The sequence below is a fragment of the Canis lupus genome, chromosome 36, assembly GCF_011100685.1.
Source record: "Canis lupus familiaris isolate Mischka breed German Shepherd chromosome 36, alternate assembly UU_Cfam_GSD_1.0, whole genome shotgun sequence".
In the NCBI taxonomy this organism is placed as follows: domain Eukaryota; kingdom Metazoa; phylum Chordata; class Mammalia; order Carnivora; family Canidae; genus Canis; species Canis lupus.
In genome coordinates, this window is record NC_049257.1 from 19,146,427 (window position 1) to 19,172,870 (window position 26,444).

The 26,444-nt window shown below is 37.1% G+C and overlaps 1 protein-coding gene across 10 annotated transcripts in view; it reads right to left on the reverse strand.

Moving 5' to 3' along the window:
* Positions 1-26,444, reverse strand: part of CHN1 (chimerin 1) — a 205,298-nt gene that overhangs the window by 38,434 nt on the left and 140,420 nt on the right. For 7 of the 10 annotated variants that reach the window (XM_038584898.1, XM_038584894.1, XM_038584902.1 and 4 more), the window contains one exon: positions 10,155-10,232. The exons of 2 other annotated variants lie outside the window; for them this stretch is intronic. In XM_038584898.1, the coding sequence (XP_038440826.1) occupies positions 10,155-10,232 (78 nt within the window). Of the gene's footprint in view, positions 1-10,154; positions 10,886-26,444 lie in introns of those variants that run through there. One more of the 10 variants, XM_038584904.1, reaches the window with a different exon arrangement.

Here is a 26,444-nt window from a genome sequence, read left to right on the forward strand (position 1 = left end):
TGTTTTTGTGAATTCTCTTCACTTAAAAAAAAAAAAATCTTTTGTAGGCCTATCTTCCACACCTGTATCTCTTCTGTCCTTTGCCTTCATCAAAGAGCCCAATTATATTTTTGTATGTACTATTACATAAGAATAATGAAAGCTGCAAGCTGCCTAATGATGACAGTAAGTATACGGAGATCTAGGGAACTTGGCACTATAGACAGTAACTGGGTAAGACGTTATGACATGTACATATTCTTCAGTCATATGCTTTCACCACCTTATTAAAGCTGTGGTAAACTTCACTCCTAAGGATGACTTTCCTCTGAGGAATGTTGACATAGTGGGTCACAAAGAAGATGAAGTATGACAGTATAATGTGAATTATACTGTCAATTAAACAAGGTTTAAAAATTAGATATAAAATATTACATATATATATCCTATTAGATTACAAAATAACCAGAATACAATTAAGACTCAATCCTCAGTTAAATCTGGAAGGTAAGAAGGGATTTATGAAACAAGTGACTACAAAATGTTGCCTTTAACATACCGAAGTGTCCCAAGTGTGTGAAAAACTTATCCTTGAAGGTTAGATTATTATGTGTCCACATAAAGTATTAAGAGAACAGAACTGTTGTAGAGGTGACTTATTATTGTGTGTTCTTCCTATGGGTCTATATCCTTATCTTATTATTGCAATGAGAGTCCTATGCCAGGCTGGTTCTCTACTTTGAGAGAAATTTTGGAGATGCCAATTTAAAAAATTTATTTATTTATTTATTTATTTATTTATTTATTTATTTATTTATTTATAAAAAAGATTTTATTTATTCATGAGAGAGAGAGAGAGAGAGGCAGAGACATAGGCAGAGGGAGAAGCAGGCTCCGTGCAGAGAGCCCGACGTGGGACTCAATCCCGAGACTCCAGGATCATGCCCTGGGCCGAAGGTGGCAGTAAACTGCTGAGCCACCCAGGGATCCCCCAATTTTTTTTCTGAATTGAAGAATAACTGACATACAATGTTGTATTAGCTTTAGGTATACAAAACAGTGCTTCGATATTTGTATATATTACAAAATGGTCACCACATTAAGTCAGTCTAGTACTATCTGCCACCATACAAAATTGTGACAATATTATCAGCTAGATATGCTACGTTGCACGTTTCATCTCCATGTCTTATTTTACAACTGGTAGACTGTACCTCTTAACTGCCTTCACCTATTTTGTTCATCCCTGCCACTGCTCTACCCTGTAGTAATCATCAGTTTATTCTCTGTATCTGAGTTTGTTTCAGTTTTGTTTGTTCATTTAATTTTTTTTATTTTAGAAAATCTCACTTTTGACTGGCTTCAGATCTAGAGGTTTCTACCTCAGAGAGGACAGCCTTTGTATCTTGGCAATCTGTTCAGTTTTTCTTTGTCCTCCTTCATTCTCTTGGTCAAAAGTTTGACATGTTCTGTAGCCTCTTCCCTATTTTTCTTAGTAAGCTGTATCTTTAGAGCAATACGCAGATGTTTGTGTTGTAGGACATGTGGAGTCACATGACATGGAATCACTGGTGTTTTGGTTCTAGGTTTCTTACCTACTTTGTTTAGGGGCTTTCTTATAACACACCGATGGACATCATCTTCTTCAGACAGAATGAAAAGTCTGGATTCTGCTGGATTTTCTCCTGGACCCCGGGCAATGAGGCACAATAATCTCAGTGAGTCCAGGAATATCCCTTTGCCTCCTCTCCTTTTTTTTTTTTTTTTTTAAACAATGACCAGGTTGAGAACACAGAGATTGGTGTCCACAATGCAACCCCAAACAGATTTGCATTTTCTTTCTCCAGTCCTCCTTGGTTTGTAGCAGGAATGGCTCTTACTCAGCAGCAGATGGACATGGCCATGGATCAAGACACCATTCATGGGGAAGCCTTGTCATTGCCACCACTGATGTGGACTATGTAACCTTTCCACTGTTCACCCAGAGCATCAGGACCAATTTCTGTGGCCATATGCTTCTCATAAAAGGTACGAAATTTGCGTTCATCATCTACTTCATGGAGTTTCCGGCAGCCAATAAATGAAAGAGAAATGTTCAGCTTCATCCTAAAGCAGCCTATACCTCTGAGTTGCCATGGAAAAGAGATGTTTTGATTTTAAATTCCGCATATAATAAAGTAATATAGTGTGCATTTCTGTGTCTTAGTGTAACATCCTCTGGGTTCATCCGTGTTGTTGCTAATGGCAAGATTTCATTTTTTTATGGCTAATATTCTACTTTACACATATACACACCTCACATCTTCTTTAGCCATTCATCTACTGATAGACAGACATTTAGGTTGCTTCCATATCTTTCCTATTGTAAATAATGCTGCAAGGAACACAGGGATGAATATGTCTCTCTGAATTAGTGTTTTCATTTTCCTCAGATAAGTACCTAGAAGTGGAAATACTGTTATAGGGTAGTCCTGTTTTTAATCTTTTGAGGAAACTCCATGCCATTTTCCAAAGTGGTTGCACCAATTTACATTTCCACCAACAGTGCACCAGGGTTCCTTTTTTTTTCCATATCCTTGCCAACACTTGTTTGTCTTATTGATTTTAGCTATTCTGACAGGTATGAGGTGATAGCTCATCTCCTTGTGATTTTGATTTGCATAGAGATACCAAATCTTCTTAAACATATCAGCAGGATGGACATAAATGCTAAAAATAATCAATACAATGTTAGATGTAGTTGTTTGTCAGAGGATCTCACATTAAGAGATTGGTTGGGAATAAGAATCAGAATTTGTTCTGTTAAAAGTAATAACCCTAGGGGCGCCTGAGTGGCTCATTCATTTGGGTGTCTGACTCTTGATTTTGGCTCGGGTCATGATCGCAGCCTCATGAGATAGAGCCCCATGTCAGGCTGGACGCTCAGCTTAGAATTCTTTCTCTCCTCCTTCTGCCCCTCCCCCTACTGACATGCATGCACACTCTTTTTCTCTCCCTCTGTCTAAAAAAAAAAAGGGTGACAACTCTATATTTTAATTTCAAGGCTGGCCTGAGGTTCTCTTTTTTTAAATTTGCTTTTTAATTGCATAAAATAAATAGTACACTTAATAAGTTCTACCAAAATCTCCTAGTGAGAAAGACAAACTTCCAAATCTCTCCAAATTTTAAAGTAGCGTAAGCAAAAATAGACAATTGGGACTATATCTAATAATAAATCTGCATAGCAAAGGAAACCAGCAGGGTGAAAAGGCAACCTATTGCTGGATCATAAGGTAGTTTTATTTTTAATTTTTTGAGGAAGCTTCATGCTGTTTTTCATAATGACTATCAATTTACATTCATATGAACAATGTACAAGGGTTCCCCTTTCTCCACATCCTCACCAATACTGGCCATCTTTGGTTTTGATTTGTATTTCCCTGATGATTTGTGATGCTGAGCATCCTTCAACATCTCTATTTGCCACATGTGTATCTTTTGAGAAATCAGATTGCTTTTTGCTGTTGAGTGGTAGGAATTCCTTATATATTTTGGATACTAACCTCTTACCAGATATATGGTTTGCAAATATTTTCTCCCATTCCATAGGTTGCATTTTCATTCCACCAATTATTTATTTCCTCTGCTGTGCAGAAGCTTTTATTTTTTTATTTTAAATATTTATTTATTTATGAGAGAGAGAGAGAGAATGAGAGAGAGGGGCAGAGACACAGAGGGAGAAGCAGGCTCCATGCAGGGAGCCCAATGCAGGACTCGATCCCAGGACCCCAGATCATGCCCTGAGCTGAAGACAGACGCTCAACCACTGAGCCACCGAGGCATCCCTGCAGAAGCTTTTAAGTTTGCTATAATCCCACTTGTCCGTTTTTGTTTTTGTTGTCTTTGCTTTTAGTGTCCTATCCAAAAAATCACTGCCCACACCAATGTCAAGAAGCTTTTTTCTTATGTTTTCTACTAGTAGTTTTATAGTTTCAGGTCTTAATTTTTTTAAAAATATTTATTTACTTATGATAGAGAGAGGAGAGAGAGAGGCAGAGACACAGGAGGAGGGAGAAGCAGGCTCCATGCCGGGAGCCCGACGCGGGACTCGATCCCGGGACTCCAGGATTGCGCCCTGGGCCAAAGGCAGGCGCCAAACCGCTGAGCCACCCAGGGATCCCTAGTTTCAGATCTTAAATATTTAAGTCTTTAATCCATTTTGAGTTGAATTATTGTATATGGTGTGAAATAAGGGACCAATTTCTTCTTCTTCTTTTTTTTTTTTTTTTTGGCATATGGACATCCAGTTTCCCCAACATCATTTACTGGAGAAATTATCCTGTCATTATTTAGTGTACGTGGCACCCTGGTTGAAAATCAGTTGGCTGATGATACATGGATTTATTTCTAGGCTGTTTCATTGGTTTATATGTCTGTTTTTTTTTTTTTTAAAGATATTTATTTATTTATTCATGAGAGACACAGAAGGAAAAGCTGGTTCCCTACGGGAAGCCTGATGCAGGACTCAATCCCAAGACCCTGGGATCATGCCCTGAGCCAAAGGCTCAATCACTGAGCCATCCAGGTGTCCTTACATGTCTGTTTCTATGCCGGTGCTATACTGTTTTGATTACTATAGTTTTGTAATAGATTTTTAAATCAGAAAGCACTGTTGCCTCCAGCTTTGTTTTTGCTCAAGATTGCTTTGGTTCCATGCCACTCTTAGGATGGCTTTTTCTAGTTCTGTAAAGAATGCCATTGAGATTGATAGGAATTGCACTGGCTCTGAAGGTCACTTTGGGTAGTATGTATGGTTAAGCAATATTCTTCCAATCCAAAAAAAACATGAGTTTCTCTTAAGTATAACATTTTAAACTCTCTAGCCTCATAAAATGGCCACAAAGCAGTATAAGCAACTATGTACAAAGCTTGTGAAATGTTTCTTTTTGGATTATTAATGGCAGGCAGTCGCCTTTCCGATGACCTTATGATCTAGTTTTGTACTTGAGGAGTCATAACCAGCTCCTCAGCTGGCATTACACAAACCATAAAAAGGATAGACGAAGCTGAAGCTGCTGAGGGGCAATGGAGAGGCCTGGATGGAAATACATGATGAGTCTTTGTGGTCCTGCTCATCACCACTAGGGACAGAGATAAAAAGCAAAGTAGCTAACATGTGTTTATCATTTTTGGCTTCTGTAGCATCTGCTAAGTACCATACCAAACAGCAACAGAAACAATGCCTACAGGGATCATGTCCAATCTCCTACCTTTCCTCCATGACTGCCCTAAGGAGAGAGAAACCCCCCCTCTGCACTGAGCTTTATTATTTTTATCTCCTCTTGCAAGTGACCCACATTAAGACTTGGGAATTTTGTCTGTGTGTATATACATAGACATATATAAATATATTTGTTTAATCTAGAAATAAATAAATATTTGAAGGAAACCACTTATTCCTTTAAAGACACTCCATGTTTATACCCACAGGAAGGGCAATGATGTTTAATAATGAGACATTTTAGGTTGCCTTTTCCATTACTCATGTTGCATTTAACTTCTTTTATAATGCTATTAATTCAAAACAATTCTCAAATTTCTGAGCACTTAAAATGTGAACACAGATTCTCCAGTCAAATATAAGACAACGTGATATTTTGAGTTTTATTGCATTTAAAAATTGCAACATTATAGGTCTTAAATCATTAGAAGAACCTATATTTAGGTTGAAATTTCCTGTTGCATGAGAAGTGATTTCAAAATAACAACCCTCACCACCACCAAGGTCCCTCCTGTCGCACTGTATGGTCATTTAGTCATTCAGCTGATGTGTCTTGAACATTTGCATTTTACTAAATGTAGGGAAGGGGAAAGAAGAGTGAAAATGAGCAAAGCGGGAGATGGTAGTGGTGTGATGGTTGGTGGGGATAATACAAAGGTAGCCCAGTCGGTGAATATGGTAGTTCACTGACTGTTGATATAACCAGTTTTAAAAAATATTCCTTCATATATAGGTTATTTTAATTCTTTCTAAAAATGAACATAATATATTGTCCTCATATGGGCCTTAATGAAGTTTTAAAAGTGGAAAACAGTAATTATATTAACAAATCCAGTGCTTCTCAACATAATTTAATCTGAATTGTAAAGATCTTTTTATTTTTAAGCAATCTACACCCATTTTGGGGCTTGAACCCTGAGAATCAAGAGTTGCATGTTCTACTGACTAACCCAGTCAACTGCCCCAAGAGAATCTCAGAGCTATAACAGAACTTCTAGATCATGTAGTTAATTCTACGTTTCATACTAACTCTATGTTTAATTTGTTGGTTTATTTTGTGTTTATTCTCAAATGGGAATAAAATGAGGACCACGGGGCTTGAATCTGTTTGTGTCCTTTGAAGGAAAGTCCACTTTCAGCCAAGCTGGCCACTTCTATCCTTCAGTTAATTGAACAGCAGCATGACTGTTTTGCCAGGATCACTATTATCACTTTGAATCAGTAATTTTAGTAAATATTATAAGGTTCATGTTATAGTCTCATTTAATTACAGTATCAATTCACATTTCAGGATTCATTGCTTGCATATTATCTTGGAAACATCAGATCTATTAATATGTCACATCTTTCATTTATATTCAGAATGCAAGTATCAGACTCTAAAATGAACCAGTCGCCACTTCAAGACTACCTTAAAAAAAGGGACTAAACTCCTATTTTAAAGTACTCTCTCACTGTAATAATGTTCTTTTAATTACTTACTTTGCCTAAGTAGCCGGGTTTCCTGCGACTGTTCTCATTATATGGAATCTTAACTTTATTTTATAAATGAAACACCAAATAGTTAAATCTGGAAAGAGTAAGAGACATCAAGAGGATTTCACTGTACTCTGTGGTGCATGAAAATGCAACTGCTCTTACATAACATCTAACTCTGCCTGGGAGCTAAGAAAGAAGCAAGAGCTTTCTTTAGCCCCACAATCATGCCAGGGTTCTCAACTGCATCATGACCTCTGTACCTGGGCAAGAAAAAGTCTTGGTATGGATTCAGAAAAAAATATCCATTTAGGGGTAATTTGTGGTAACAAAAATAGTAGCTACCAAGTACCTAACACATACTAGAACTCAATTCTGATGTAGAATCACGGGATTTAAAGATAAAGCAGTCTGCTCAAGGTCATAGAAATAATAAGCAAGCTCCTGAGGGCCAGGGCCGGGTCTCAGTTATCATTCTATCCACAGAACCTCAGATGTAGGATATAAGGACAGAATCACTGCTACTGGAGTGCCTCTGTCTTATGTCAGAGATTATTTGTTTAGTTTTTAAGTTTGCTCAAGAAATTAACACTTGTTCTCTCTCTCTGTTGTGTTAGGACACGAGCAGTTCTTAAAATGAGACGTTGATCCAGGAAAGAGTTAAAATTATTTTTGCTCCAAGGTATGTTGACAAATTATGATCAGCTTTAAAGGATGTGGTACATTTATTTTTTAAATGATGACCTCCCTAAGAGAGACAACTATGTTTCTTGGGATAGATTCTTTATCAAATCCTTATAAATAACAATAGAAAAAATTAAAAAGGCCGTGTTACATAACAGTAAATGGGAAGCCTTCCTGCTTTGTTTCATTTTTTTCTTTTTAAAAACAACAACAAAAAAAACCCCAAAACACCTGTCTGGAGTTAGGGCCTGGTTGATTTTTTTTTTTTCTTTTGGATCTCAGCTTGGTGAGTGCTTTCAACCAAAGGTATAAAGCCTTTTTGGCTTTACCTTCTGAAATGAGATCTGGCTGCTGTCCAACATCACGGAGCAATGTTACATAACAAGGCAGTTCAAGACACAAAAAAAGAAAACCACATTGAAAGGAGGCTTTGGAGAGTGGGCTCGTGGAGAGCAGAATCCACTTTTGCCAACATAGAAAATGGGGGTAAGGCCATATGAACGATTATCATCATATAAATGCTCAGGGTTCTTCCTACTATAAATCTCTGAACTGTACATACTTACATATTTCAAGCCGTGACCTTCTAAGTGAACATTTGTGTGGGAGAGAAGTGCTCCTGCCACAGAGCCTGAATTCTTTGAGGGAGGATGTTCTCGGAAGTCAAGTATGACTATCCCTCCCACCTTTCTTTTCTCTTTTTTATAATGCCACCCCACAGAAACATTTTTTTAGATAACAAGGAGTAATTTCAATGGAAAGAGTCAAAGTCTGAGACTTCTGACCTTATTAGCAACTGTAAAAAATATGTAATAGAACTTCACTGTCTAATATGAGCTCTTTCCTGAACGTTAATACTTCTTAAAAAACAGCCCACTTGATTTCAATTTTTTAACTCCAGTGAAGGAAGCAGACTTCTTTTTAATGTACCCCTCCCCACACACACTTTAAAAAAAAAAACAAAACCCACAAGTATCTTTCTGTTTGGGTACCAACCTAAGGGTCCCAACTGGTCCCCAAGCCAGCACTTTCTAGCTGTCAAAATTTGCTCATTAAAGCCATGTGTTAAATTAAAATTGAGAAATTACTTGAAGATTCAGCCAAGCCCCCCTACCCCCCGCCCCCCAAACCACAGAAAAGAGAGAGAGAGAGTGAATGTGCTTGTTTATGCAAATCCCTGAACGGACTTAGCACTAAAATGGCATCATTAACAGGTCAGTTCAGTCTGTTCCTGCTAAACACACTACAGGGGACATCTTTGGGGATATGTTTTCAAATCTCAGCCATTTCTTAACAGTATGCATAGTTTCTTGCTTAGAAACCTTAATGGCTCTTTTACTAACATGCATATTTATATTTGCAAAAGAATTTACTCAATTTACCAATTTGTCATGCAAGAAGAAAGGCCTACTACCTCGCATGTACTGTTTTAGTTTCATAAATGGACAAGGTGGTTGAGACTGGATGTACATACTGAATAGTCTCAATTTCATTTGAAATCAAAGATACTAGTTGAAAAGTAGGGTCCTTAACAATATGTTTAAGGGGGAGAAGAAAAAGCTATTTGGTTTACAAATATTAGCAATCTTTATACAGTCTAAACAGTTTAGAATTTATTCTTTATCACAAAATGATCTGAAGATCATAAGAATCTATTCCTCACTAAAAAAAGTAGAGCATACTGGGGTGTGGGATTTAGCATTTGTAAAATAAATAATTGCTAGTGTTAAAAATCAGGATGAATTGTAAATTTGAAATGAGATCTTCTGCTACAGAGCCTGGTACATTCTGAATGAATGTATCTGCTATCCAGGTTTCCAGCCTATCATCTTTTGAAACCATAATGGCCTATAAAATGAAACCATATACCCTCTAACATTAGAACTAATGACATTTTGTCTAAACTAAAGACAGAAAACTTTATCATAAAGTTGTGTAATTACTGTAAAGTGACTGCAGAAATGCTGGTGCATCTACCCACGAACTGGAACTGCGTGTTCTTATGCACAACCTCACATGGTATGTTTTCCCAGGTAGGCTGCAAAGGACCCAACTTCAAGGCCTTATATCATGCTATGCATACAGGCAACTTGAATCCACACACATATCATCTTGACGAAAGAGGATTCAAAGTATAATTGGTAAAACACATTAACACAATAATTACACACACACACACACGGAAAGCAATACTCAAAAAGTAAAGAGAGGCTGCTTGTATCAGCAGTAACAGTCCCGTGGTAGCCATCCTCCTTTCATCATGGTCAATTCATTAACAGAGGAGAAAAGACAGAAACTGTGGGAAATGCAGACCATCTGCTCAATCCAGATGCAACAACACACGCCTCTTATATCCAAAGCTTTTTACCAGAAAGGAATGGAGATAAGATCTAATCCTTTCGTGAAATATCTGACAAAGGTAGTTAGACATATTTGCATCACAAATAAAAATAATGCCCAAATCATTACTAAATGAGACCTCTAAAGGTCAGTCCAGACTTGTACCATTGAGTGTACATTAAGTAGAAGACTAAATCAGCATGAGAGAAAATGGAGTTGGATTCTATGAGCTTTAGTCAGCTATTCCTTAAATAAAATCATGCTTAAAACATCTTCATTCCTTAAACAGCAAGAACATGTTAGTCCAGTCATCGTAGTTTTAAAAAGACATCAAAGGTACTCCTCTAATACTGTATACTGCAAGCAGTGTGCATTTTCTCTCTTCTAAGAAAAGGTTAAAAACAAACATTCTTACCTTGAAATTGTGAACCTTTTCATATTTTGGAATTTGCTCGTTTTCTTTCAGAGTTGCTCTTCTAACAAGTGATGTCAACTGCGAATAAGCAAAGAGTTTCAGAGGTTGCCAGATTGTCACAGACGACTTTTGAGAACCCAGTTTCATTCCCAAGGCTGCTATCAATAAATCTTGCTGACGGCCCTCTTGTTTTGATTTGTGAACTGCAGCTCTATTAGTTTTCCTACCCGACCAAGACTCTTTGGATGGCATTTTGGAATTCACAGGAAAGAAATAAAACCTATATTGATCTGTGTCTGTCGGTGAACTCTATTCAGTTAACAAATGAGCATTCTGGCAGCCGGCACAGAACCCTAATCTACAGAGAGCTGCAGAGAAACATCGCGGAGAGGTGGAGGAGGATGATGAAGCACTTCTTAAAAAGAGGTCGACTAACCAGAAAAATTCTTCTTTCTTCTTTTTTTTTTTTAAAGGGCTCTATATTTAAGCTTCTGAAAACTTAAGAGTCTGAACAGAAATAAAGAGTCGATGCTGACACACAGAACATTCAGCATCTCTCTATCCCTTTTCAAAAGCCATGCAATTTTGACAAATGATACATTTCTAAAAGCTTCCTTCTCTATTCAATATATTACTGTCCATTCTGGATGAAAGATGCCTACATACTGCCTGCAGTCAGCTTCTAGCAGCAGACACCCTGTGGAGCCCCTAGCAGGGAGGGTGGGGAGGGAAGGGATTTGACAAGGAAGGCAGGATTAGACTGGCCACCGTAAGAAAGGAGAGAACCAATGAGCATCAAGCAACAGTATTTAAGTATTGTATTCCTCAACTCTGTCTCTTTTCCTCCCTCCTCTCATGTAAGATTTTCTTGCTGGCTCAAGGCAAAAAAAAAAGAAAAAGAAAAAAATAAATCAGTGGGAAGACAATGAGCCATGAATGAGTCATGCATTATTACAAAATGGAATATTTCTTTTACCTATTAAAAGCAAAAGAAGATTAACATACAGCACCAGATTTCAAAAGAATTTGCCATCACTGCCTAGTAAATTAATGAAAGGTTAATCCATATCTTCCTTTGTGCATTATAGACTGAGACTGGCTAACAAGGACCTAATTTTATTTAGGATGAACAAAAACTTGTATTTTGATGAAAAAGAAAAGGCTTTTAACATGGGAGCACTCTATTTTCATGTAGAATAAGGAGGGTGCATATAATACTGCTACCTGGAAGTGGTCAGTTTTTGTTTCCCTATAAGGAGGAAATTTGTTGTGAATCTATACATAAATGATCCAATCTCTATTTTAATTTAGTCTCAACATTCTTAATTCAAACAGCTTGAGGCCAGATCATGGAGCCAGCTGGGGAAAGTTTCTCATGCACACAGGTCTGAGTTAGATATTTGCTGATATAAAAAGTGGGAAGGGTGCTGGGTAAGAGACTTAAACCCAGCTTCATTTAAGAGGAATACCTATACTTTTTGCTAACCTGCTATAAGAAGCTAAGTTTTCCCATACTGGTTCCCTAAACATCTCCCATTTCTTTCCTCTTGTTATAGTAATTAAGTTTAACCCATTATGATTCTAATAATTGTTGCACTGTGCTTAAAGAATCAAAAACTGTATTTTAATGAATTCAGTCCATTTGCTTACCACAATTTATCTCAGACTTCATAATCTACTGGGGACTATGTGCCCAATGCAGATTCTAGTTTAATTAGGACATAAAGTTATACTTAAACCATGCTAGCTATTAGGAATACTGATGACTGATTTTCTAAACATCCCCAAATACTTTTATTCTTTTAAAAAACTTTCTAAGAAAAAAATAAAAAATAAAAAAAAAATAAAAAACTTTCTAAGGACATCTGGCTGGTTCAGTGGGGAGAGCATGCAACTCTTGTTCTCAGGGTTGTGAGTTTGAGCCCCATGCTGGGTGTAGAGATTACTTAAAAAATTTTTAAGGAAAAAACCCCACAGTTTTTGAAATATTTTCTAATAAAAGGCAGAACTTAATATTTACATCTACAGGTATTTATTTCCACAAATTTATACCCTTATGTAACTAAATAAAACAAAAAAATCTTCCTGTTCCAGGAGAAAATACAATGGAAAGAACTTTGCTTGCCTAACCTAAATTACTTTTCAGCTTAGACCTAGTTTGTCATGTGATGACTAAAAATATAAACGCCAACCAACCCTTTAGTCATGTACAACCTAAGGTGAAATTTATCCAATTCTCAGTAGACACTAGAAAAAGATTCCAAAGGCAAGTTTAACAGTAAATTTTTTTCTCTATATAATGTTTAATGTTTACATTACTATGCTAAAGAAAACAATCACCCATGGAATCCAAAGCAGCCTTTTTTCCTATTTCTGATCAAGATCCTTTGTTATAGACCATCCCGATATTCAGTTTAAGTAACTAAAATTCAACCAAAGCACAAAAAGATGGATGGCAGAGAAAATTCACACCTGGGCAAAAGTACGTATTTTGTCTTTGAGAGGCAAGTATACCATAGACTCCATAGTCACTTTTCTTCCCAAATAATTTTTGTATCTAATCGAGACATACTGGATTAATTGCAATTTGGGCAGCTACCTAGGGCAACAGGAGATAGAAAAAAAATAGTCAAGGATGAGGTTCTTAGTGACCCTGAAAGGGCTAGGGGTTTTCTGGCCACATCATGCCTTCAGTAACTTGCAATAATGCAACTTCTGCATTAATTTTGCTGCAGGAGCTCTCAAGTCATAAGAACTGCTAATTCTAAAATTTAGAACTACTATCAATGTTCTGATATTCTAGGCAAATATATATACCACTCATCCTTTTACTTATCTGGCCATATTTATTTATTTTATTTTTTTAAAAAAAGAGTGTATTTACTTATTCATAAGACACAGAGAGAGAGAGAGACACACAGGCAGAGGGAGAAGCAGGCTTCTTGCAGGGAGCCTGATGTAAGACTCGATCCTGGGTCCAGGATCACACCCTGAGCTGAAGGTTGCTCAACCATTGAGCCACCCAGGCGTCCCTCTCTGGCCATATTTAGGTAACTGTAGAATCTATTAATGATAGCTATCATTTATTTTATTAAGTATCCATATCCCAGGCCCCTAGCTAAGCTAAGCATTTTACATACAGATTCCCATTAAATCCACAGAAAGATGCCCATGAGGTATATATTACCCTCACTTCATAGTTGAAAGAACAGAGGCCAACAGAAGTTAACTTTCTGCACAGCTAGTTGGTGGTAGTTAAGAGTTGGCCTCTTAAACATTATGCTATATCCACCCAAATCCAAAAATGAGAAGAAAATTTTGAAGACTGAGGGTAGTTTTTCTCTCTGATTCTCTGGAAGGTGGTTTCCCTAGTTATTTCCTCCTTTCAATTTTAAAGAGCAGCCAGAGATGGTAAGACAGAGTATGGATCCAACAACGGATGGAGAGAAAAAGTAATGCTAGCTAACATCCCTAGATTTCAAGTTCAGCGCACAGTACACACAACAGGCAATGCAGCCTTCGAGGCGCTGTTCAGACACGCCCTCCTTTCTGAGGCCTTTGAGGATCTGCACCAATAAGGTGTGACTTTACCCATCTGTGAACTTCTGCACCCTTCCCTTGCTCATTAATTGTGAGATGTAGCACACTCCATCTAATATCACAATTCCTGTGTAGCTGTTCATATAGGCTGGGTCTTGCACATCTTAGTATATACCTTGAATTTAGCACAGTAGCTTACACAAATAAAGGTCCATTAAGTATGTAGTTAAAAAAAATACCAAATGAAGGCACCTATTTTTATTGAGGGGCAGTGTATTATAATAAAAAAAGATGGGATCTGAAATCAGAGACACTAAAGTTTGAATCCTAATCTTGGGAGATTTGCTTGGTGCCTTGCTTACCTCATTTACATACATGAACAGGGCAGTTTAAAAGAGATGACATATAAAAGAGGAACAGACTGCCTACTAGTAAGCACTCACTAATTGATGGTATTACAAGGGTGCCCTGCCGAATATTAGCTGCAGGTTATGCTGTATAATGTAAGACATAGGTTCCGGCTCTCAAGGAGTTGATAGATCAATCTGCTTTTGGTTTATACCATACAAACATGCCTGGAAACTCCTGCCCTTCCCTTTGGATTATGGTCTTTACCAAATCTCCCAAATTCAAACTCCATCTTTTATAAGGCATATTATGACATGCATATTAGCTGAGGGAGCAGGAGTGGGAGGGGTGTGGAAAGTGTGAAAGGAAGGATTACCAGCATTTGGTAAGAAGTCAGAGCAATGTTTGATATTATCTTATTTATTGGCCACACCAATCCTGGGATTATGTTGTATAATGAACATTCTACAGAGGAAGAAATGCTCATAGAGTAGCTTGCTCAAGGTCACAGTCAATAAGTTAAAAGTTTGTGATCTGAATCCCTGTGTTTTGTCTCTAAAGTCTGGAATCTCTTTCTGCTACCTTATAATGAGAATAGGAAATAAACCCAAGGTGTTAGGGATATAGCCCCCTCACATTCTGGTTCCATGATAGGAAAAGGGTGGGGTGGGGATCTAAACTGACAGGGCACATCTCCCACAAGGTCATTCCTGCTGGAAACAGCAGCAGTATCTACTTTTTCATTTGGACTGTAACCCTTTGGCCTGCCCTAGACCTAACCCTGGCCACCCCTGATACTGATAGCACTTTTGTACATTCTCCTGTATGAGGGTGATGAGCCTCGAGAAGGCAATGGAGAACAGGCAGTTCTACAACCCTCTGTTTCTACCTCCATCCACACCATCTAAAATACAGAGAAATGGACTACAAAAATGGTGTGTGGGTAGCAGGAGGCAGTTGTGTGAGGAATAAGGAACAGAAGGGGGGAAATAAGTGACCTTGGGAGGGAACACATTTGCTGTTTTTCAAATAAAGAAATTTCTACCACTGACCCTATTACCTGTTGTTTGTCTAATAAAAATAATTTGGGGGATCCCTGGGTGGCTCAGCGGTTTAGCACCTGCCTTTGGCCCAGGGTGCAATCCTGGAGTCCCGGGATCGAGTCCCATGTCGGGCTCCTGGCATGGAGCCTGCTTCTCCCTCCTCCTGTGTCTCTGCCTCTCTTTCTTTCTCCCTATGTCTATCATAAATAAATAAATAAATAAATAAATAAATAAATAAATAAATAAATCTTTAAAAAATAATAATAATAAAAATAATTTATGTGAAACTCATCTCTCATTTTTACCAAGTGTAGTATAATAGGATTAGGGGTTGTGGAGACAGACAAAAATGCTGATCTTAACCCTGTCATCTACTGGCTGTGGCATATCCTGGTCAAGTTACTAATTTCTTTTAGTCTTGTTTCCTTACGTGTAAAACTGATTTAAAATACTTACATTATAGAATTATATGAGATAATATATGGGAAGCATTTTGCATTATTCCTGGCAGACAATAATCAATAAGTGGAAGTTTCTCTCCTTTCCTTGTATCCAAGGACTTCTATTTCCAAGATCAGGGTTAATTTAGTGGGACTCTGAGATAGTTAAGAGGCCCAAGGCACACTGGCCTAAGCAGTGTGAGCTTCAGGTTAAGTTGTAACCAGGTGCTTTAAGGACACATCACAAGCATCACTCTTCTGCAAACCTTACTTTATCCTGCCCTGGCAATCTGATCTCCCAGGCTCAAACTCTGAGAATCCATGTTCTGTCCACTTTCCCACTTTAAAACCTGCTTACAGGGAAGGGTCTTATCAACTTATTCATGCTAAAGTACAAATAACTGATTATACTTCCTTTTCCACAGATACCTGGTTTGTTTGATTTGTTACTTATTTATTTATTTATTTATTTATTTATTTTAAGATTTTATTTATTTATGAGAGACATAGAGAGGCAGAGACACAGGCAGAGGGAGAAGCAGGCTCCATGCAGGGAGCCCGATGTGGGACTTGATCCTGGATCTCCAGGATCACACCCTGGCCCGAAGGCAGGCTCTAAACCACTGAGCCACCTAGGGATCCCCCATACCTGGTTTTTAATACCGGACCAAGATTTAAACCAAAAGAATAAGTCTAATTTTCAACATTAGAACTCATTAATAGTAAGAGTATTCTCTAGGAAACTGGAAGGACCTCACACAGTCACCTCCTTTGAATATCATCATTATGCCACAGACTCATGAACACAACGTTCCAGTTAACTAAGTATAGTCAACGTTCCATCAGAAAAACACTATGAACAAAAGTTCTGGTTGGCATGGCACAGAGGCTTGGAGAGATGAAGAGTAACTGGATTAACGACTGGATAAACCTGGTTCAGTTTTAGCAAAATTCTGCAATTTCTATAAAATAATAACATTCAAATATTAAGAACACAACTTTGATTTTTGGGGTCAAGGATAGTAACATAGGAAGATCCTACACTCACCTCCTCCAGGGACATACCACATCTACACCTATTTATAGTGTAACTCCTCCTCAAGAACTGAGGGTTGACTGGACAGCTTCTGTACAACAAAGGACAGACTACACAGAGAATGGGAAGAAGAAAACTGCTACTCCTGAAACTGCAAACCGCAGTGGGAAGGGATAGTACTGAGGGAGTGTGAGCAGGCCACAATTTAAACAACAGAGGTGGGTAGGGGGATGAGGTAACTGGGTGATGGGCATTACGGACGTCACTGGATGTAAAGAACACTGGGTGTCATACACAACTGATGAATCACTAAACTCTACCCCTGAAACTAATAAAAAATAAAAATTAAAAACTACAATATAAAAAGATTCAGCCCTAGAAAGAGAAATAAGGAAACAATTTTGTTTAAAACTGTACCAAAAAGAATAAAATAACTAGGAATAAACTTAACCAAGGAGGTGAAAACCTATACTCTAAAAACTGTAAAACACTGATGAAAGAAACTGAGGATGACAGAAACAAATGGAACAACATTCCATGCTCATGAATTGGAATAATTAATATTGTCAAAATATCCATACTTCCCAAAGCAATCTATAGATTCAATGCAATCTCTATCAAAATACCAATAGCATTGTTCATAGAAGTAGAAAAAATAGTCCTAAAATTTGTATGGAACCACAAAACACCCCGAAAAGCCAAAGCAATCTTGAGAAAGAACAATAGTGCTGGAGGTATCACAGCCCTAGATTTCAAGATATACTAAAAATCTGTAGTAAGTAATCAAGAGAGTATGGGCCTGGCACAAAAACAGACATAAATCAATGGAACAGGACAGTCCAGAAATAAAGCCATGCTTGGATTGTTCATTAATCCATGACAAAGGAAACAAGAATCTACAATGGGGAAAAGACAGCCTCTTTAATAAATGGTGTTGGGAAAACTGGACACCTACATGTAAAAGAATGAAACTGGTGCCCTTTCGTACACCATAAACAAAAATAAACTCAAAATGGAGTAAAGACCTAAATGCGAGATCTGAAAGAACAAAACTAAAAGAAGATATAGGGAATAATTTCTTTGACATTGGCCTCAGCAACATTTTTAAGATATGTCTCCTCAGGCAGTGAAACAAAAGCAAAAATAAACTATTAGGATTACACCAAAACAAAAAGCTTTTGTTTAGCTTAGCAAAGGAACCCATCAACAAAATGAAAAGGCAACCTACTGAAGGGAAGATAGTTGCAATTGACATATCTGATAAAAGGTTAGTATCCAAAATATATAAAGAACTGATACAACTCAACACCAAAAAGCCAAATAATCTGATTAAAAATGGGTGGAGGATCTAAACAGACATTCTTCCAAAGAAGACAGATAGATGGCCAGAGACACATGAAAAGATGTTCAACATCACTCCTCATCAGGGAAATGCAAATCAAACCCACAATGAGATATCACCTCACACCTGTTAGAATAACTAGAGTCAAAAAAGATAAACAACAAATGGTGAGGATGTGGAGGAAAAGGAATCCTCCTGCTCTGTTGGTGGGAATATAAAATGGTACAATCACTGTGAGAAATAGTATGGAGATCCTCAAAAACTTAAAAATACCTTATGTTCCAGAAATTCCACTACTGGGTATTAACCCCCCAAAGATGAAAACACTAATTTTTAAAGATACGTGTACCCCTATGTTTACTGTGGCATTGTTTACAATAACCAAGATGTGGAAGTAACCAAGTGTCTGTTACTGAATAGAGAAAGATGTGAGATACACAAACATATACAATGAAGTATTATGACTCAGCCATAAAAAAGAACGAGATCTTGCCATTTGCAACAACATGGATGGACCTAGAGGGAATTATGTTAGGTAAAATGAGTTAAAGACAAATACCATATAATTACACTTATATGTGGAATCTAAAAAACAAAAACAAAACAAAATAAACAAATGAAAGTAGAAATAGACCATAAATACAGAGAACAAACTGATGGTTGCCAGAAAGGGAGGGGATGGGCAAAATGTGTGAAGGGAAGTGGGAGCTACAGGCCTCCAGTTAAGGAATGACTAAGTCACAGGGATGAAACGTACAGAACAGGGAATAGAGTCAATGGTACTGTAATACAGTAGTACAGTGACAGATGGTAGCTACACTTGTGGTGAGCACAGCATAATGTATAGAGTTGTAGAATCACTATGCTGTACCCCTGAAACTAATGTAACATTGTGGGTAACTATAATTCAATTAAAAAAAAAACAGCTTTCCCAAAACCTCCAATATCAAGTTATATCATGAATAGTGGATTTAAGCAAGGCTCATCCTAAATACAGATTATTCATACCTTTCCCCCTGATTTATAATTTATAACCTAAATTCTCTCCATTAGAGCCAAGAATGGAATATATTCCAAGGTACTTAGTGACAATATGTCTCCTTACATTTGTTAACTGATAACTGCAGGTTACTATACTGGGAAATGCTTCACATGGATGATGTAGTAGTTGTTAAAACAATCAATAAGGCAAACATTATAATTCTCACTTTGTAGATGATGAGACCAGTTTAGAGAGGTTAAGTACCTTGCCCAAGGTCATTCAATATGTGAAAGGAATAGGATTTGAACTCAGGCCTATGTGACTTCAAATTCTGTCTTTCCTCTAGACTGTCCTGCTTCTCATATTACCTATTGTTAACATGCAATTCTGAAAGGCTATCATTTGAATAAATTTCTAGATCATTTAAATTCTGGTACCCTTCAGATCACTAGTTATTTTCGTACTGCTTATATCTGAATTTATAGTACCTACCATATTCATCAATCAAAATTTTCAAATGCATTTTAAGTCAAACAGTAAAGACATCTATACAGAACTCTATAAATTCCTTTAGTTATGTTGGGATAAATAACTTTTTATGTTGCACAGGAAACTCTTAGATTCTGGTAGGGCTCTAAATTTTTATGCTACTGGCATGAGTCACATCATAATTCCTAACTGGGTCTTCATTACATAGCTCCTCTAGCATTAACATAATATCCATCTAAACAGAAAATAAAGCACATCACTGCATTCATGTCAGTGTATAATAAATTTAAATTATACTAACACTGACACCACCAAACTCTGTATACTCTAACATGCTCCCTGACAGACTCATATGTACTAATTTTAAACACAGGACATTTGAAAACATAATGCAAACAAAAAAGATCAGCCTTGCCTCCCTTATTCTTTCAAGAAACAACAGAAATGATCAAATTGTCCAAGCAACGGTTTTGAGGGAGTGTTTTGCACTCTGCATGAAGAACACCAGGCCCTGGGCGGGGGTGGGGGGGTGGATGGCACACAGCCCGGTTTCCAAGACTGGCTCTGACGGATGCCAGCCAACTCACTGAACTTTTCTCGACTAAATGAACTCCATGGTGTTCTCTATATTTGTAATAGAAAGTCAAAGGAAAAAGGAAGATTCATACTCATTCAGCACACAGGGGTATAAAGACTTGGGTGTGTCTACTGGGAAAGACCCTTCAGTCAGTCCCCACAAGGCAGCTCTGGCTAATTTGCTACAGGCTTTTGTCTGGTACTCAGCCATGTAGGCTCAGAAACTCAAGGTGATCACATCTATGTCTCAAGAGAGAGTGACATTATAACATCAAGCTCATAAAACTGATAAGGTAAAAGCAGAATGACAGTAGTCTAGTTTATAGTAAGGTAGGAGATAAAATTATCATAAAGCAAGTGACCAGTATTCTCTTTTCTGGTAACATATCTATACTGGAAACAAAAAAATAATTAGGATGCTGATGAGAAAGGAACCAGAACAAGTGGAGTGGGTTAGTTGAAGTGATACTGAATGCAGAGTCAAGCCATTTGTTTAATCCTATATAATTAGGATGGCCCTGCTAACAGATAACATTCAATGTCCAGTTGGTGAGGGGCCCCCCTCGTCTGAAATCAGTGCTTAGATGGACCTAAGCAACTTCCACCTCTGAGTTTTTTTCCAGGTGTCTCTTTATGATGGTTTTGCATATTTCTGTTCAAATATAAATGGTGATTTTAAAGTTAGTTCTTAAGACACAGTCCTATGTCTCCACTTGCAAGTTCTTAAAGAATACTAGATCGTAGCCCTGATGATAACAATTTATATAATAGGTGCTGGGGAAGATAAAATAAATGGAAGATGTTTTCTTATCCTGAGTTATGTAATTACAAAGTAATATATACATGTAATATATGTAAAATTACCCAATAAAACATTCTAGTCTAACACTCTCCAATATTCGGCCACTGGCAATGATTGGCTGGATGGTGATGATCATAACAACACTCTTGGTTCTTCCTAATGAAAAGCTGAAACTGGCTTCCATGGGAAATTCTCAATTTTTCTCCCTCAATGAACCTGAGGGAGTATTCCTCTGCGTATTTTGGTTAAAAATAAAATAAAATAAAATCCAAGTCTGGCTCTTTAGCTGTTCCCAGCTCAGTAACACACAGAGCTTTAGATTCTACAAAGTGCTCTGTCACATAGACTACTGCCCTGCATCCTCACAGTCCTGTTCTTCAGAAGAAAAATTCTGTGATGTTAAGGCATTTGCAGATAATCAGTAAGCAAAGGAGCCATGATGGAGACTCAGGCCTGACTTCGTACTGTATTCTCGCCCCATTATGCTTCCCTGGGACCAGGGTTATGATCACTTAACATGGGATGAGACTGACTCTCCTCTTAGGAAGGCCCAGGCTTACAAAGACCCAGAACCAACAGCAAGTAGAAATATTTGCAGCTGAAAATGACCACCCCCAATTCAGTTCTAAACCTGACAAATGGTTGACAGAGACATATGATCAGCCTCAGTGATTAATTTCTGGCAATTAAAAGCCTTTTTCATTATTTGGAGGGTGGTGAGTAAGGTTATATGTTGTTCTTAATTAAATACATGCAGACCCTTTGACAAATGTCTATCGGAGCTTCGAGAAGAGTTACAGAGCAGCTTGCTTTTTATTTTTATTTTTATTTTTGTTTTTGCATTGGCTTTTCGTGTTCCTTAAATAAAAACCAAATCAACAAAACCACCCTCCAAACCAATGAATTTGAAGAGTAGTCTCCTGAGCAACTTAATTAGGCTGTCTTTAGAAAGAAGTAATTAAGCTTTCCATTAAAATTTACCAAACATACATAATTTACAAGGTGGAAAGCCATTTCAATCTCAGGGGTAAACAATTAACTAAGTCTTATATTGATAACAGAGATTCCAAACTGGCCAATGCAGTGATTCCATGATTAGATGTATTTTATCTTTAAAAGAATATAGTATAAAAAATGAAGAATCTGGGATGACTGGGTGGTTCAGTGGTTGAGTGTCTGCCTTTGGCTCGGGTCATGATCCTGGGATCCTGGGATGGAGTCCTATATTGGGCTCCTCAGGAGCCTCCTTCTCCCTCTGCCTGGGTCTCTGCCTCTTTGCCCTCTCTCTGTCTCTCTGCCTGTGTCTCTCATGAAATAATAAATAAAATCTTTAAAAGAAAATTAAGAATCTGGGGTTCTGGACATGTGGCCTGAGAAAATATAAATACTTCACAGAGCCCACTAGTTCATTAAAAGAAATTATAGAAATGGCCAAAGCATATATGTACAATACAAAGTTCTCCTAAATAGCTTTCATTCAAAAAATATTTTACTGAATATCTACTATATTCTAGGCATTAATGAAACTGGTGAATACTAGGGAATAGAGCCTGAGCTATTTTCACAAGGACCTGATATTAAACAAATAAATACATAATGAATCAATTATAATTGGGATAAGTATTGGATGGGTAATGGATTTATTCCATCCTATTTTAATCTTGATGACCACATTTTCTAACAAAAGTTGGATTTACTTATGAAATCTATGTCCATGTCCTCTTTCCAAGCTGTTTCCTCCTTTTAGAATCCTTCTGAGACTCTTTCATGTGACTTCTACACATCTCTCCATCTCAGATCTCTTTTCTCTCCCAATCTGGGAATGTCTTCAGCAGCCTCCAACACCGAAACCACAGGGCTGTTTGCTGACCATCTCTCACAGCCCTATGATCAGAAATAATGACAAGCTGGGAGCTGCTGTTTATAAACCTTCCTCCTCAAAAAAAAAAAAAAAAAAAGAAAAAAAAAAAACCTTCCTCCTCAATATGCCTAATAACTAACTCCTTTCATAAAGAAAGAAATTTTTTAAAAAGTTTAATATTTATATATATATGCATATATATGCATGGGGGGTGGATGGAGAGAGCACGTGCCAACAAGCAGAGGGGCGGCAGAAGGGGCGGGAGAAGGACAAGCAGACTGCACGCTGAGCATGAACCAGACACAGGTCTCAATCCTATGACCTGAGCCAAACTCAAGAGTCACACACTCAACCAACTGAGCCATGGAAGCATCCATAAAAATTTTTTTAAAAACTATTCAGTGTTATCTACAGTTAAATAGTTAAAAGCGTGGCTCTTGAGTAAAGACAATCTGTAAAAGATCTCCGCTCCACTTATTGTAGATATGGGATCTTGGGAGGAGCTTCAGGTCCTTTATGTGTAAAATTGAAATAAGAATACCTACCTCATAGCATTGTTTGGAGGATGACATGAAATAATGTACATAGAATATACAGAATGTATGTAAAGCATGTATTTTCAGTACCTAACATGCAGAGAGCTCTCCAAGACTAGGTGTTGGTTCAGTAATGATACTGAAACTGCCATTTTTCATCGGCATCAGTCTTAACACCTAACACAATGCTTGGAACAAAGTAGGTGCTAAATGTTGAAAGAATGAAAATAAATAAATGATGAAAGAATGAGCAAAGTTCATGGCACAGTTGTAAGACTCACTGAATTCTTCAGACTCCTAAATGAATGCCTGTCTGAATGATTCTAGCCTCCAAAGCTTATGATACTGTCAGAATATATTTGATACAAAGAAAATGGCTATTTTCTCATAATGATCATTCCTTAAAATATCTCCTATCATGGATTTTAAAAAAGTAACGGTTGGCCAGGGGTGCAAAAAAGGGCAATTTAAATACTGTTTCCTCACTTGGCGGCCAAAATGTATGCAAATACGAACTGAAAACATATTTGGAAATTTGTGACAACATAGGTATCTTAGCAACATAGCTGACTCAAGAATGAGACTGAATTAAAAACATGTGTTGTGTTAAGAGAACAGGTGCCACCTGAAACATAAAGGATGGTCAGGATGCATGAACTGCAGTTTTCAATTCCATAGGTGGTTGAAGCACTGTGCTTAAATTAATGTGGAGGACCAAAACAACTATTACTCGAGGAAGTGTGCAAAGTGCAATGAAAATTTATGGATGAATAAACCCCCCTCTGTAATGATGTTAGAAAGAAAAGGGAATTTGGAAGTATCTACCATTAGTAAGCTTAGTTTGAAGTTCGATTATTTTCTTCCCAAGAACTCAAACTCACAACTTGTTATAAAACTGCAAGATGAAACTATTTTTGAATGCATGTCTTAATAAGGAAGACATTAAAATAAGAAGTACAATGTTTAAAAAAATAACTTGCCTAAAATATCTCCTCCTGCAGGATCAGCTGTAGATTTTTTTCCTTTGGATGCTTTTGTTACATTTTTCACTGTTAGAAATATCAAACCATGTCATCAGTTGAATAATCTTTCCTTGTTGTTTCCATTTTTAAAGAACCCAGTCTTTGAAATACTAAGTATAGCATTTAATGCATTATTTTATACCAATGGTACTGCTTTTAATGAATAGCATGTTAAGTTATTGTGGGTCACATATTTAGACTTTTCCTCTTAACTCTGTCTCCTCTGTTGTTTCTGCTGTAGATTACATTAAGTTTACAGTTTTATACTTCCACATTTAAAAAAAACTCTCAAAAAGAGAGTGTCATTCAAAATGATGTCAAAGATATGTGAGTTCCTTTTAGGGGTGGTTTCTTAAGAAAAGTATTGTTTAGGGGCAGCCCTGGTGGCCCAGCAGTTCAGCGCTGCCTTCAGCCCAGGGCATGATCCTGGAGATCCGGGATCGAGTCCCACGTCAGGCTACCTGCATGGAGCCTGCTTCTCCCTCTGCCTATGTCTCTGCCTCTCTCTCTCTCTCTCTCTCTCTCTCTGTGTCTCTCGTGAATAAATAAATAAAATCTTTAAAGAATAAACAAATAAAAGCTTTTTATCAAAAAAAAGAAAGAAAGAAAGAAAAGTATTGTTTGAGTTGTAAGCTAAGGTAGCTGTTTTTTTCCATGGAATACCACTTTTTTTACTTGGAAGAGTGACTAACATAAATATTAGTTATTCAGACTTGGTATTTTCTCAAAAATGGACAAAGTGAGCCAGCTGTCTCAAGGAAAACAACTCTCAATGATAACATTTGAACACTGAAGTGAAAAAAAAATTTTGGAAATGTTGTATCTGTCATCCTGAACATATCACCTGCTTCCCACTACTCAAATGACTTATTTGATGAGATCAATGATGATATTAACAAATGATTTTTTGACATAGTAAAAAGAAATGTTATCAATGTTTAGGAGACCTATAGAACTCAATGAACCAATATTTTCCAAATGAACAATGCATAATACTATAGAATTATGCATAGTTGGAAGATCCATTCAGAGTTCAAAATAGATCAATGGATTTTAGTGTAAAAGAATAAGAAGAAATGCTTATTATGAAGGTTTCAGCTAACACCACTGCAAGTTAACTTTTAAGAAATTGCCACTTATTCAGGTTCTCTCTCTCTCTCACACACAGACACACAGGCACATAAATATACACATACACAATGGAATATTACTCAGCCATGAAAAAGAATGAAATCTTGCTATTATAATAACATGGATGGACCTAGAAGGTATTATGCTAAGTGGAATAAGTTAGAGAAGGACAATTTCGCTTGTATCTGGAATCGTGTGTGTGTGTGTGTGTGTGTGTGTGTGTGTCTGGAATCTTAAAAAGCTAACAAAACAGAAACAGATTCATAAATACAGAGAAGAAATCAGTGGTTGTCAGAGGGGAGTGGGGTCGAGAGATGGACAAAAAAGGTGAGAGGATTTAAGATGTACAAATTTCCAGTTATAAAATATATAAGTCAAAGTAGAACATTGGGAATATAATCAGTAATATTGCAATAACTTTGTATAATGAAAGATGGTGACCAGACTTTTCAGGGCAATTATTTTGTAAGGTAAATAAATGTTGAATCACTATGTTGTACACTTGAAATGAATTATTATTGTATGTTCACTATATTTTAATTTAAAAAACACATTACCATTTATGTAGTTTTGGTGAGATATCAAAGGCAAATATCCACAAATATCTGAAAAGGCTATTCAAATACTCCTTACTTTTCCAAATGCATATTATTTGTATGAGATCAGAGTCTCTTCACATGCTTGGACACATTATATGGAGCACCAGGGGAGTGCAGTTGGTTAAATGTTGACTCTTGGTTTTGGCTTAGGTAGTGATCTCAGGGCTGTGGGACTGAGCCCCACATTGGGCTCCATGCTCTGCACAGAAATTGCTTAAGTTTCCCTGTCCCTGTTCCTCTGCCACTGCCTCCACACACTCTCTCCTGCTTTCTTTCAAAATGAATGAATAAATCTTTTCTTTTAAAAAAAGTAACATATCACCACAGACTGAATGCAGAAGCATTTATAAGAATCCAGTAGTTTCCTTAGTATTAAGACATTAAAGAGATTAACAGAAATGTAAAAAATGCCACTCTTCTAACTAAATTTGTTTAATAAACTATGATTATGCTAATAATGCTATTACATTAATATGTAATGGGCTTATTGTTTTTTAAATGAATTAACAGACATTTAAAACGTCTGTTTTAATTTCCAATATA